The sequence below is a fragment of the Mizuhopecten yessoensis genome, unplaced genomic scaffold (assembly GCF_002113885.1).
Source record: "Mizuhopecten yessoensis strain PY_sf001 unplaced genomic scaffold, ASM211388v2 scaffold7715, whole genome shotgun sequence".
NCBI classification, from domain to species: domain Eukaryota; kingdom Metazoa; phylum Mollusca; class Bivalvia; order Pectinida; family Pectinidae; genus Mizuhopecten; species Mizuhopecten yessoensis.
Window position 1 is genome coordinate 14,470 of NW_018407186.1, and position 16,311 is coordinate 30,780.

General features: G+C 37.6%; 1 protein-coding gene across 1 annotated transcript; it reads left to right on the plus strand.

Moving 5' to 3' along the window:
* Positions 1-686: 686 nt before the first annotated feature.
* On the plus strand, positions 687-15,733 carry LOC110454200. The gene is made up of 2 exons (XM_021503577.1): positions 687-934; positions 13,553-15,733. The coding sequence occupies exon 2, from the start codon at positions 14,123-14,125 to the stop codon at positions 15,254-15,256; it is 1,134 nt and encodes a 377-aa protein (XP_021359252.1). The 5' UTR covers positions 687-934; positions 13,553-14,122; the 3' UTR covers positions 15,257-15,733.
* The last annotated feature ends 578 nt before the right edge of the window (positions 15,734-16,311 follow it).

The following is a 16,311-nucleotide window of genomic DNA, read 5'->3' on the forward strand; positions in this document are numbered from 1 at the left end:
GAACAACAACAAACTGGTGATGGTGAATAAAGTATCCTGAAAAATGTGATACTCACAAGTATGAAAAAAAATTACCAAATAAAAGCCTATGGCATTAGCGACAGTCGAGTTGTTGACAAGTTGATCGCACGAAAGCACTCATAAGGACATGGCTGTAAGGCAGTTTAAATAAAGTCACGAATGCCAACCAAAAACCATACTTTTTGAAGGAAAACAACTTGTGCAACACATTTTGATGGTATACACAAATAAGCAAAAATAGCTACTGTCTTCATTCAAGTTTGGCTTCATGCAGACCCAATCCTGTCTTCAGCTATCGGGCACGTGCACGTGGCTGCCTATACGCTAGTACGAAGGCGAATCCACCAATTTTTTCCGTCTGGTGGGGGCGGCTTCTCACTACCAGCGCCCTTCCCTGGACCCGGTCCTAAATAAATCCACTCCGAGCAATATGTACGCCCCTGGCTATTTTATATTATTATAAATTATAAACGAATTTAAACGTAGTTTCATATGCTTTTAATTTTTCTAGGTAAGACCATATATTTCGTTCAAGCTAATATATCACGAATGCCTTCGGCGATGATTTTTCTTGGCTCATGTACATGTATGTGTACTTGTGTCTAAAGCTGCTCCTCTGGCAAAAACAGGCAAGGCGAGAGAAATTATGACTCATGCGCATTGAACACACATAGCCAGCGTTATACTGAAGGCAGGGGTGCATTTTCATTAAACAATGGAGAAACTTGTCAATGAGCAAACGAGTAAGGGCAATTGAGTATATTTTAACATAGGTGCGTACCACTGGATCTTCCTATTCTAGACTGGAGCGAACGCGTGCGTCGGCGTGTACACACACATGTGGTTTATATATATGATGATGACATGTGAGGCTGTTGGAGATTTGATATGACACCTACCCATTTAGACTGGCGTAAGTATTATGAAGTATGCATGCATTGGTATTAATTTTCTATCTTGATTATGACTTGACCTGAACGAACGATGTAACTAGAGAGGTCAGCGTGTCCATCATATGTAGCCACCGTACATTAAGTTACTTATGGAGATCAGCATACATACGTGTCGTCGTTCGACCTACATATAGAAGCTCACCTTATCGTACACACATCTGCTCTTTAAATGTAGCCAGTTACTCAACAAATCAGGGGGAAGTGATGACGATAGTTGTGTTGGTGCGACCTACATTAATCATACACTATATGTACAGCGCTGGAGAGCCTGGTGTAGTACAGACATTTGTGTAGTGGTGGCGTAACATCGTGTAGACGTCTACATTATGGGTCGGCACAAAGCTTCGTGCTTGGCAAACACATTATATAAATTATATAATATAAAACGTAGATGATGATGATGATTGATGATGATGATGATGATGATGATGATGATGGACAAAGGACGTAGTTGTTGCTATATAAATTATATAATGTATATTGTAATATATCACATACATAATTTACTTTGGGTTATTAGTAATATATACTATTGATACAGGTTATTCCTCCCCAGCTTGTGTAGCATTAAACCACATCTCCTCGTCCATCGGTACACGTCAGCAGACAACGATCTGTACACAGCTTGTGATAGTTTTGAAGCGACTCGTATTTCCTAAGCATACGTAATTATTGTTCCCGATCTGCCTTTTCACCTCCCATCCCCGTTATACCGTCATTCGAATATTGTTTGTATTTGAAAAAAGAGGGACGTATTTATAATTACAGAACATACTTGAGTTCCCGCCCTATTATAACACAAAGACCAGAGATCGTTGAGATAACAGTTCGTTACACTGGTTAAAAGTCATCCTCAGGATCGCCTGTTCTGTCCAATCGCGAGTGTATAGGGTTCGTCTGGGCTCAACTGACACATGTGTAATGCACAAGTAATTATCGTGAGCCTTAAAGGCCACATATGACGGTCTCATTTACACGCGGTACTATTGTCAACTTGTAAATGGCCATCGGGCACGCCACGTAAAGTGTTCGTTGTTTTGTGTCACTAAAGAAATGTACCTTGCTCATTTAATAGCGGTAGCGGTGGGCAAGTAGTTATGGTAGTGGGCATGTTATGGGCATCACGTTGGCATGTAGTTATGGTAACGTCTTCCCTACCATTTCCAACCGTTTGAATATTTTCGGAAAAGGAAACATGACATGTTTAATATTTTCTCTGTTGGACTATTTCTTAAACTACCCTCGCTTTCTGTAAAAGTTTCATTAAATTTATTGTTGGTTGAATCGACAGACGTGGGCAAAACAACTTTGTTTATAAGTAATATCATTTTTTTAACTTTATACACAAACAATGTATGTATTCAACGTTTCAAGACTGACTCGTCCCTTTGTTAAGCTATGACTGAGTGAGCGAATTGTATTGTTTACTTGTACAAGAATCTGACGAAATTATCAAACTTCTTAGAAGTTACTCGACACGAGACATTTCGCCTATCGATAGAAGGTGTATTCACACTGCAGATCGATTAGCTTACCGTTATAGCTACCCCGACTGGTCTATTAACAAAGTAAAGAGAGCTATACAAAAGTACAGAAAAAACAAAGAAAGAAGAAAAGAGATGAGTGCACAGACTGAGTGAGAAACACCAGGCCTATTTTAGTATCCTGATGATACCATTGCCAACACCCAGACGGACACTTGTGCTGACAAAGGACTGTCAAAAAAAGGAAGAAAACAGGATTCGTATACCAAATTCCAGGCAAGAATTGTCAGTAATAATAGAAGAAACTGAAGGAAATTTGAAACACGCCTCGAAGAGCATCAAAATGACGTAGAAAAAAATTAGCAACCACCATATTACCAGAGAAGGAACCACGCAAAACATGTGCCACCCAGTCCAATAAATCGGCATTAACAGATCCAAGAAGCAATCAAAATAAGGACAACTCAAAACATGAACAGAGACGAGGGGGCACCCGCTGAGTCCTCTGTATGACCCGATACTGACCTAACCCAGCTGTAAATATTGTACATTTTATTATACATTGTATCTAAAGCCTTTATTATTATATGTATATATATATATATATATATTATATAACCAGGAGAGTCGGCTAGGTCTACACCCTACCACTTACCTTTTCGATACAGTTTGTGTACACTCTCTATCAATATGCAAAAAACCCGGGTCGAGTGACATTTAAGTTTACAATTTCACCACATCATTATACAGGTTAATTAACAATACAAACCGCTCGCTCAGTCGTAGCTTGACAAAGCGACACGTTTAATTTTGTTTCTGTATAAAACGTTGGTAAAAAGCCATCATAATTAATCGAATTATTGACTGTAAATAAACAAATCCAGATTTAGACAGCTAAAACGTCCTTTATTATGTGACAATATTCAGATTTAGACAGTTAAAACGTCCTATGTAATGTGTGATAATAACAAGTGTAAGACAGCTGAAACGTCCTTTAAATTGTGTGATAATTAATATCCAGATTTAGACAGTTGAAAGTCCTATATTGTGTGTGATAATACCCAGATTTAGACAGCTTAAACGTCCTATGTAATGTGTGATAATACCCAGAATTAGACAGCTTAACGTCCTATATTGTGTGATAATACCCATATTTAGACAGCTTAAACGTCCTATGTAATGTGTGATAATACCCAGATTTAGACAGCTAAACGTCCTATATTGTGTGATAATACCAAGATTTAGACAGCTTAAACGTCCTATGTAATGTGTGATAATACCCAGATTTAGACAGCAANATGTAATGTGTGATAATACCCAGATTGAGACAGCTAAAACATCCTATATTGTGTGTGATAGTACCCAGATATAGACAGCTAAACGTCCTATACTGTGTGTGATAATACCCAGATTTAGACAGCTAAAACGTCCTATATTGTGTGTGATAGTACCCAGATTTAGACAGCTAAAACGTCCTATGTAATGTGTGATAATACCCAGTTTTATACAGCTGAAACGTCCTATGTAATGTGTGATAATACCCAGATTTAAACAGTTAAAACGTCCTTTGTAATATGTGATAATACCCAGATTTAGACAGCTTAAACTTCTTATGCAATGTGTGATAATATCCAGATTTTGACAGCTTAAACTTCTTATGCAATGTGTGATAATACCCAGATTTAGACAGCTAAAATGTCCTATGTAATGTGTGGTAATACCCAGTTTTATACAGCTGAAACGTCCTATGTAATGTGTGATAATACCCAGATTTAAACAGTTAAAACGTCCTTTGTAATATGTGATAATACCCAGATTTAGACAGCTAAAACGTCCTATGTAATGTGTGATAATATCCAGATTTTGACAGCTTAAACTTCTTATGCAATGTGTGATAATACCCAGATTTAGACAGCTAAAACGTCCTATATTGTGTGTGATAATACCAAGATTTAGACAGCTTACACCTCCTATGTAATGTGTGATAATACCCCGATTTAGACAGCTTAAACGTCCTATGTAATGTGTGATAATATCCAGATTTTGACAGCTTAAACTTCTTATGCAATGTGTGATAATACCCAGATTTAGACAGCTAAAACGTCCTATATTGTGTGTGATAATACCAAGATTTAGACAGCTAAAACGTCCTATGTAATGTGTGATAATACCCAGATTTAGACAGCTGAAACGTCCTATGTAATGTGTGATAATACCCAGATTTAAACAGTTAAAACGTCCTTTGTAATATGTGATAATACCCAGATTTAGACAGCTAAAACGTCCTATGTAATGTGTGATAATATCCAGATTTTGACAGCTTAAACTTCTTATGCAATGTGTGATAATACCCAGATTTAGACAGCTAAAACGTCCTATATTGTGTGTGATAATACCAAGATTTAGACAGCTTACACGTCCTATGTAATGTGTGATAATACCCCGATTTAGACAGCTTAAACGTCCTATGTAATGTGTGATAATACCCAGATTTGGACAGCTTAAACTTCTTATGCAATGTGTGATAATACCCAGATTTAGACAGCTAAAACGTCCTATATTGTGTGTGATAATACCAAGATTTAGACAGCTAAAACGTCCTATGTAATGTGTGATAATACCCCGATTTAGACAGCTTAAACGTCCTATGTAATGTGTGATAGTACCCAGATTGGACAGCTAAAACGTCCTATGTAATGTGTGATAATATCCAGATTTTGACAGCTTAAACTTCTTATGCAATGTGTGATAATACCCAGATTTAGACAGCTAAAACGTCCTATATTGTGTGTGATAATACCAAGATTTAGACAGCTAAAACGTCCTATGTAATGTGTGATAATACCCCGATTTAGACAGCTTAAACGTCCTATGTAATGTGTGATAGTACCCAGATTGGACAGCTAAAACGTCCTATGTAATGTGTGATAATATCCAGATTTTGACAGCTTAAACTTCTTATGCAATGTGTGATAATACCCAGATTTAGACAGCTAAAACGTCCTATATTGTGTGTGATAATACCAAGATTTAGACAGCTAAAACGTCCTATGTAATGTGTGATAATACCCCGATTTAGACAGCTTAAACGTCCTATGTAATGTGTGATAGTACCCAGATTGGACAGCTAAAACGTCCTATGTAATGTGTGATAATATCCAGATTTTGACAGCTTAAACTTCTTATGCAATGTGTGATAATACCCAGATTTAGACAGCTAAAACGTCCTATATTGTGTGTGATAATACCAAGATTTAGACAGCTAAAACGTCCTATGTAATGTGTGATAATACCCCGATTTAGACAGCTTAAACGTCCTATGTAATGTGTGATAGTACCCAGATTGGACAGCTAAAACGTCCTATGTAATGTGTGATAATATCCAGATTTTGACAGCTTAAACTTCTTATGCAATGTGTGATAATACCCAGATTTAGACAGCTAAAACGTCCTATATTGTGTGTGATAATACCAAGATTTAGACAGCTAAAACGTCCTATGTAATGTGTGATAATACCCCGATTTAGACAGCTTAAACGTCCTATGTAATGTGTGATAGTACCCAGATTGGACAGCTAAAACGTCCTATGTAATGTGTGATAATATCCAGATTTTGACAGCTTAAACTTCTTATGCAATGTGTGATAATACCCAGATTTAGACAGCTAAAACGTCCTATATTGTGTGTGATAATACCAAGATTTAGACAGCTAAAACGTCCTATGTAATGTGTGATAATACCCCGATTTAGACAGCTTAAACGTCCTATGTAATGTGTGATAGTACCCAGATTGGACAGCTAAAACGTCCTATGTAATGTGTGATAATATCCAGATTTTGACAGCTTAAACTTCTTATGCAATGTGTGATAATACCCAGATTTAGACAGCTAAAACGTCCTATATTGTGTGTGATAATACCAAGATTTAGACAGCTAAAACGTCCTATGTAATGTGTGATAATACCCAGAGTTAGACAGCTAAAACGTCCTATGTAATGCGTGATAATACCCAGATTTAGACAGCTAAACGTCCTATACTGTGTGTGATAATGCCCAGATTTAGACAGCTTAAACGTCCTGTATTGTGTGTGATAATACCCCGATTTAGACAGCTAAAATGTCCTATGTAATGTTTGATAATACCCAGATTTAGACAGCTTAAACGTCCTATACTGTGTGTGATAATGCCCAGATTTAGACAGCTTAAACGTCCTATATTGTGTGTGATAATACCCAGATTTAGACAGCTAAAACGTCCTATGTAATGTGTGATAATACTCAGATTTAAACAGTTAAAACGTCCTTTGTAATATGTGATAATACCCAGATTTAGACAGCTAAAACGTCCTATGTAATGTGTGATAATATCCAGATTTTGACAGCTTAAACGTCTTATGCAATGTGTGATAATACCCAGATTTGGACAGCTAAAACGCCCAATGTAATGTGTGATAATACCCAGATTTAGACAGCTTAAACGTCCTATGAAATGTGTGATAATACCCCGATTTAGACAGCTTAAACGTCCTATGCAATGTGTGATAATACCCAGATTGGACAGCTTAAACGTCCTATGTAATGTGTGATAATACCCAGATTGAGACAGCTTAAACGTCCTATGTAATGGGTGATAATACCCAGATTTAAACAGCTAAAAGTCCTATATTGTGTGTGATAATACCTCGATTTAGACAACTCAAACTTCCTATGTAATATGTGATAATACCCAGATTGGACACCTTAAACGTCCTATGCAATGTCTGATAATACCCAGATTGGACAGCTAAAACGTCCTATGTAATGTGTGATAATACCCAGATTGAGGCAGCTTAAACGTCCTATGTAATGTGTGATAATACCCAGATTGGACACCTTAAACGTCCTATGCAATGTGTGATAATACCCAGATTGGACAGCTAAAACGTCCTATGTAATGTGTGATAATACCCAGATTGAGACAGCTTAAACGTCCTATGTAATGTGTGATAATACCCAGATTTAAACAGCTAAAAGTCCTATATTGTGTGTGATAATACCCCGATTTAGACAACTCAAACTTCCTATGTAATATGTGATAATACCCAGATTGGACAGCTAAAACGTCCTATGTAATGTGTGATAATACCCAGATTAAGCCAGCTTAAACGTCCTATGTAATGAGTGATAATACCCAGATTGGACAGCTAAAACGGCCTATGTAATGTGTGATAATACCCAGATTTAGACAGCTAAAACGTCCTATGTTATAAGTGATAATACCAAGATTTAGACAGCTAAAAGTCCTATGTAATGTGTGATAATCAATGTAATGTGTGATAATTCCCAGATTAAGACAGCTTAAACCTCCTAAGTAATGAGTGATAATACCCAGATTTAGACAGCTAAAACGTCCTATGTAATGTGTTATAATACCCAGATTTAGACAGCTAAAACGGCCTATGTAATGTGTGATAATAGCCAGGCTAAGACAGCTTATACCCAGATTGGACAGCTAAAACGTCCTATGTAATGTGTGATAATAGCCAGGCTAAGACAGCTTATACCCAGATTGGACAGCTAAAACGTCCAATGTAATGTGTGATAATACCAAGATTTAGACAGCTAAAAGTCCTATGTAATGTGTGATAATATCCAGATTTAGACAGCTAAAACGTCCTAAGTAATGTGTGATAATACCCAGATTTAGACAGCTAAAAGTCATATGTAATGTGTGATCATACCCAAATATAGACAGCTTAAACGTCCTATGTAATGTGTGAAAATACCCCGATTTAGACAGCTAAAAGTCCTTTGTAATGTGTGATAATGCCCAGATTTAAACAGTTAAAACGGCCTATGTAATGTGTGATAATATCCAGATTTAGACAGCTAAAACGTTCTATGTAATTTGTGATAATACCCAGATTTAGACAGCTAAAACGTCCTACGTCATGTGTGATAATACCCAGATTTAGACAGCTAAAACGTCCTATGTAATATGTGACCCTGTTACGTAATGTCTTTACTGCACTTTTGTGCGCAAAGTTTGAAGTCGTAAGAGGTCAACTTTAGATTGCCTGTCTGACTGTGTTAATTGTTTAGGATTCAAACATTTTAAATTCCACATAACGGACGATCTACCATGCACATAGAAGCAATGGAAACCCAGATGTAATTGTGAATGCAGCGTGGAATTCCTTGTACGGATGTCTTCTATTTCCTTATCACGCGTGTTCGTTATAATATTCATTGATATACTCCGCTTTCAATCCCAACTGCTTCAAATCTAGATGTATTTATTGATATAGAGTTACGCTCTTGTTACAATATCAACAAATATACACAATACAGTAGTAAAACTTAAGGAAAATCAACTATTTTACATACACTGTACATGTACTTTGTTATAGTATTTTGATGTACAATTTGTTAAATAATGGTATTCATTGTGACTAATATTTTGTAATCTGTCAGTTTATGGAATTTACATGTAATTGTCCACGATCAGTTAGCTTCGGTTTATTAGCAGTATTTGAAATCAACCACAAACGTTTGATCTCTTTCGAGTATCGACACGTGGTTGTTTTTCTAAAAGGCGATTATATGTGCTTTGTGTGCTCAAAAGCTGGTGATTTGTTGTGTTACGCTGCTGTCTACAAGACTGTTGAGCTTTGCCATGTGTGATCGACAACCAGCTATCGATCTGTTGATGCCACAGGGACAGTACTTAGTGTGGAAGCTTGCACATCACGCAGAACTTGTCAAAAACTAATTAGCAGTCCAAGTATGAAGTCGAATAGAAGACACGGCTGTCCAGTGATTTTTAGATGTAAAACAAATGATCTTATTGATCTGCAAAATTCATATTAATCTTTATATTTCTTTCCGTTTAAGTTTGATTTTTAGCACCCTTGATCCAGGACCGGCGAGTTTTGCCGTGGCACGGCGTCTGTCATCCGTTCGTCAGTCTGTGTGTAGACAAAATTTGTTTGACTGTGCATTCGCTGATTTTTAGCTTACCTGCCCGAAGGGATATTGTGCTTGTGTCTTGGAGCGACTTCTGTCAACTGTCCGTCAACTTTTCCTTTAAACAACCTCTTCTGAAGAAATGAAGGTTATGTAATCATAATATTTGGCTGGTAGCTTATTGGGATTGAACACTACCACGTTTGAGGATGGAAATGACCTCGACCTACTTTCAATGTCACAGGGGTCAACTATAAATATAAATATAAAAACACAGCAAACGACTTCTTCTGAATATTGCCTGGTGGCTTCTTGGAATAGAGTCTGACAAAGTTTGCCAATGAAAATGATTACTTTCAATGTCGTGGTGGTAAAATATGTTAAACAATTCAACGACTTCTTCTTTACTGAAAGGCATAATATCATAATATTTGGCTGATAGCTTCTTAGGATGAAGACTGAAAATTTGGCGAATGAAAATGTCCTTGACCTACTTTCAAGAGTACATTGGTCAAATATGTTATACACTTCAAACGACTTCTTCTGAATAATCCAAATGTATAGAACTATATTATTTTGCTGGAACCTTCTTGGGTAAGAGCCCGGCAAGGTTTGAGAATGAAAATGGACTTGACCTACTTACATGGTCGCAGGAACAAAAATGTTAAACACTTCAAACGACTTCTTCTGAAGATTCGAAAAGCATAGAATCACATGATAATATCTGGCTGGTAGCTTCCACGTTTGGAGCCCGTTAAAATTTGCAATTGAAAATGACCTCAACCTACTCTCAAGGCCAAAGGGGTCAAAAATAGCAAACACTTCAAACGGCATCTTTTGAAAAAAACTGAAAATCATAGAGTCGTTGTATTTAACAAGTTGTTTTGGAATGAAAATGACCTTAACCTACTTTCAAGGTCATAGGGATCACATGTGTTACAAAATGTAAAATATTTCAATAGCATTTCTTTATAACTAAGAGCCACAGGGTGAAGATATTTGGGATTAAGGACTTCCATTTTTTTCTCAGCTGAATGTTTGTTTGTTTGTTTGTTTGTTTGATTTTGTTTAACGTCCTATTAACAGCTAAGGTCATTTAAGGACGGCCTCCCCTGTGTGCAAGATGCATGCGTGTAGTGTATGTGTGTGTATTTTGGGAGGCTGCGATATGTTCGTGTTTGTCTTCTTGTAATAGCGCGGAACTGATGCCGACTTTATAGTGCTACCTCACTGAAACATACTGCCGAAGACACCCAGCAGGACGCCCCACCCGGTCACATTATACTGACAACGGGCGAACCAGTCGTCCCACTCCTAATTTGCTGAGCGTTAAGCAGGAGTAGAAACTGCCATTTTTAAAGACTTTGGTATGTCTCGGCCAGGGGACAGAACCCAAAGCCTTCCTCACAGGGGCGAACGCTCAACAAATGGCCAAAAGTGAGGCATTGTCAAGGGAGACATTAGGAAAAAGAAAGTTATTTAGAAAGGAGAGAAGAGACAAGGTCCCAAATTTAGTCGCCTCTTACGATCCTGCAATTGGGGGCAGCAGGTACAATTCTTACGCCCTACCTGCAGGGCAGAATGACTTTTTTAGACTTTCAGGGTCACTATGGTAAATTGTGCTAAAATATTGTAACAGATTGCTTTGAATATAACCTATATCTTTATCTAGATATAATTTGATTTCTAGACCAACTGTGATTCAATCTTGTATAAACAATGCCCCCACCCCAATCGGGATAGAGGGATGGAACCCAATAAGATAAGGGTGTTGCTGACAGACAGAGCCACTATTTGGAAATATTTGTAGTACAGTATGATATTTAATGAGAATACTTAAGCAATGAATATTTTCGCAAATGTTGTTATGGTCCTATAACACACATTGCTATTGATAACAAACTATGTAAGTTTGTCAGCAATAGCAATGTGTGTTATAGGACCATAACAATACCAGCTAAAATATTCATTATTTATATTTACATTTTGAAAGAGTAGTTACGCTTTATTTAGCTATTGCGAACTGCAAAGTAACTCTTGACTACAATGAAATTAATGACGTCACAATAGAGATTTATGACGTTACAATAGCAAATTTTGTTATAGTCTCATGGATTTGGTTCCATCTTTGGTAGAACATATAAGGCCTGCATTTATAATGGTTTTCCTGTTTGTTATATATGTGCAGTTAACCTCGATATAATTCCCCCTTTTCATACGCCCGTCGGAAGACAGGACGTAATACATTTGTATGTTAACCTGCGGGCGGGACAGCACAATGTACGTTCGATATCTGGAGTTTTTTCAATGGAGTAGCTTCAAACTACATTCGAAAGTTCATCACCATGAGAGCTCGGACAAGATCGATAACCAACATTATTTGACTGTAATTGACAGAGTTATGCCCTTTTTAATTGCTGAATCAGTGTCCACTCGATATCATGGCACGGTAGTCTAGTGGTAGGACGCCGGGCTCCTGACCGAAGGGTTCCGGGTTGGAGTCACGGCACGGCACTGTGTTGTATCTTTGAGCAAGATACTTTACTCCACTTGCTGCGGACGGGACAGCACAATGAACACTCAATACCCGGAGTTATTTCCAATTGATTGACTTCAAACTTCATAGGAAGGTTAATTACTATGAACGCTCAGGCAAATAGGACAACCACTTTTGTCCGACTTTTTATAGAGTTATGTCTCCTGAATCAATGGAGTGAGGTAGCCCCAATGATCGCACCATTGTTGATAGACGTATTCCCCTTGGTCTCAGTAATGCAGTACTTCATGCAATCCGTGATGTTTTATTGCACTCATAGGTCAACTAGATATGATAAATTATTGGTTCTTATGCATCAATTTCTCACAAATGTTTAATAAATTTCATCAATACTAACAACGTCTCATTCCACGTGTTACGGTTAATTATAGTATGTTCCACAGTTACCTTGTTTTACTTGCCATTACTATTTACTATAAGCAAATGTCAAGAACCTTTATAAGTCTTCCTCGAATTACTGTCACTGTATCACACAAATTCCTTGATAACACCAAACATTAATACACAAGTGGCATTGTTAGCTCACCTGGCACTTCGTGCCAGGTGAGCTTATGCCGTGGCGCGGCGTCCGTCGTCCGTCCGTCTGTCCGTCCGTCCGTCCTCGTTCGTCAACTTTTCCTTTCAAAAACTTCTCAAGGAGCACTACAAAGTTTGAGAACGAAAATGACCTTGACCTGTTTTCAAGGTCACAGGAGTCAAATGTGTCAGACACTTCAAACGACTTCTTCTGAAGAACTGAAAGGTATAGAATCTTTGTATTTGGCAGGTGGCTTCCTGGGAAAGAGCCAAACAAAGTTTGCGAATGAAAATGACCTTGACCTACTTTCAAGGTCACAGCGTTCAAATATGTCAAACAGTTCAAACAGCTTCTTCTGAAGAATTAAAAGGCATAAAATTATAATATTTGGCTGGTGACTTCCCAGGATAGAGCTCACCAAAGTTTGCAAATGAAAATGACCTCAACCTACTTTCGAGGTCACAGAGGTTAACAACATTTTAATGGATTTGTTCTTGAGAACTAAAAGGAATGGATTCATAAGATTTGGCTGGTAGCTTTTTGGAATAGAGCTAACCAATTTGAGAAGGAAAATGACATTGACCTACTTTCAAGATCACAGGGAAAAATATGGCAAGCAACTTCTGAAGAAGAATCAAAAAGCATAGAATCTTATAATAACATTTTGCTGGTAGTTTCAACAGATGGTGCCAACAAAGTTTGCGAGGGAAATATTTTTAGTGCAATATAATATTTTATGAGAATATTTTGCTATGACTGCTTAAATATTCAGGTGAGCGATACAGGCCCTCTTGGGCCTCTTGTAAAAAAGTTTACTGCGGTAAATAATTAAGGAACAAGATGGCATTCCTCCAATTAACAGGTACCAGGCACATAATTATAAACTGTTTACCTCAGAACACAACCACACAATTGCTCTCCAAGTGTAATTTTTATACATTTAACATGTTGTCTATGTGGTAAGTTTAAAAAAAAAAAAAAAGATTTTTAGAGACAAAAAACGTTTGTTTTTCCTGCTTTTCAAAATAACGTTTTCGAAACAGGGATTTTAAGTTTGTGTTGTTTTATTTACAGGGTCACACAGATTACGTTCTCGTCAGCTCTGATCCACAGCAGACATTAGAAATGGATAGGTGTACAGCACGTCAACAATAGGTGTATCAAACACGGCGATTTAACATGATCCGTACACGAGTCCTTACGGATGATGATAGCGACAAAACAGCATGTCACTGAAGACATTGTGTAAGAAATATTGAATACGCGGGAAAGTGACGAGTCTGCTTTCTGTTGGAGTGTTGTATTAAAGACACATGTGTTTACAATGAAGCCGTTTAACGCTCTTGCATGTTTTAATGTAATGTGAATTAGCAAGGTAAGCGATTTAAACAACAACAGAAGGAAGATATATTATATTGGATTGCGTACATATCAACTCAACATCAACGGCGTTCGAATCATCGTTGAAATAATGTGAAAATGATAAGCTGGAGCGAACAAATGATCGTGTTTCGTGCCATATAAAAAAATGAAATGTTACTTGTACAATGACTATATAACTCTGCAGATCGTGGCTCAAAGCTATTTGTCAAAAATCTACACTTAGACCTTTTTCTCGTAAATTTATGGTAAACAGTTTGAGTAATGCTTCAGAGGAAAATGAAGATGAAGAGTTGCAGTAAACTTCATGGATTTAAGTCGTTATACTCGAGTGTGTTTTCAGTGCTGTTGATGGTCATAGTGGTTGGAAATTTATACATCATGCCGAGAGCAGTGCGCAGTTTATGTACGTTCCCATTGAACTGTCGACCAAAACACGAGTTCACGTCCCCTAGCAACTGCTCAACAGAAAGTGGGACGGATCATGTTACTAGTGTTACCATGTTCACAACTTTTCCGTTTGTAAAAAATAAATTCGATATTAATCTGAACACATTACGAAATTGGAAGCATATGTATAATTCCCCGAAATTAATTCTATTTACCGACGATCAAAAGGTGGCGTCGGCAGGGATCAACTCTGATTGGCCAGTTCAAAACATTACAACTGAGGCCGTGACGGAAGCACCTGCATTAAGCACACTCTTTCTGGAATCTGTAAAAGGATCTGATACGTATTTGTATATGTATGCCAACGCGGATATATTGTTTGACAGGTATCTCATCGAAATATTATCAATTGTTGAGGTGTTTCTAAAATCGAATAATTTGCATAAAAAACCAGTTTTAATAGTTGGTCAACGAACGAATATCAATATTTTATCAATAGATAGCAAGGGACCGGAAGCTTGGAAAACAATACTGCGAGAGTCCTATACGATCTATACACGGTTCCAGAAAAACGCGATAGATTATTTTATAACAAACAGTTTCTTTCCTTGGAGTGAAGTGCCCAAGTTGGTGATTGGAAGAGTTGGTTATGACAACTGGATAATTGCATATGCTCGCTTTAGGGGGTTCGTGACGATTGACGCTTCATCCGTCATTTCCGCCATCCACCAGACTAACAGTAAGGGAAACTTTGAGGGGTTCCAAAACGGGAACTGGGATTTCAACAGAGAATTGATCAAGAAAACTGGCCCCCCTTTTAACTACGCTATATGGGGACAGACAAATTGTTGTACATATCACGTGATTTATGACGATTGTAGTCGCGTGCAGGTTTTAAAACGCCCGGATGTGCCCGTGTATTGTGATAGACTCCATTTGAGTTCTTCTATTACACATTCGTTATTTGGAACTGATGTGTATTACATGGGGTATAAGCAAGGATCATAAGTTTTCAGTGATATTATAAGACTCTTTCATGTTCAGGGGTGTAGTATAGGGTAGTTCCACCCGAGGGTTTTGCCAAATTTGAAAAACCCGAGGGTGGAATTTCCTTATCCTACACCCTTGAGCATGAAAGAGTATTTTCTCTCATTCCAACTACCAGAATAATCTCAGAAACCATAAAAATGCGTGTGGACTGGTTACCATTTTGAAAATATTAAATTTTCCCCTGAACTTTTTTGACGAAAACGAACTCTTCAGCAAAATTTATCATATCCAATAGGTTGCGCAGAAAAAAATAATATCATCTTTCTAATGTGTTCGGTAAAAATATCGTTAAAGGTTTTAATTCCATCACATTGCCTTTTCCGCATTGCGGCATCGGTGTTTTCTAAATTTGTGACGACACGTCATTGTTGAGCCATTGTGACGTCACGTCACGTGAAATGGGGTGTAAGATAGAAATACTAGACCGAGATATCCACATTTCCGGCGGTGCTGGAAAATTCTATCCGACCAACGGGTCTGGATCGCTTACACGCGCAGACTGGCGGGGGAATTATAGTAACCTTTCGGTGTCACGCTATTGTTCGTGACGTCATTCTATGACGTTTTGGGGTCAGTCAGGGTCATTGACGTCATTAACAATTGCCATCCGTGCTGCATATGCAAATGAGAACTGTGCGGACAGTTTACATACGGGTTTTAGGTAAAAAGCAAAAAATTGAATCCATCCCTAATGTGAGGTAAGGATAAGGATAAGGATAACCCAAAGGAAGACAATATTGAGCAGGAGACCCGAGGCTTTGCCTGTTATTATTATTATAATTATTATTCCTACACTCCTTTCTTACCATGGACAGCTCTATCTTATATATGTACTGAATGTTTTTGATGGTCACAGAAACTTTGACATGTATATACTATGTAGTGTTACAAGAAATGTTATTGTTGGGTCATATGTACAAGTGTGATGATTATGTGATTTTCGGTAGAGTGATTCCCCTTTGAACAAACGTTAAGTAAACGTTCTTGGAATCTAAATTTGTATTGATTTCTCT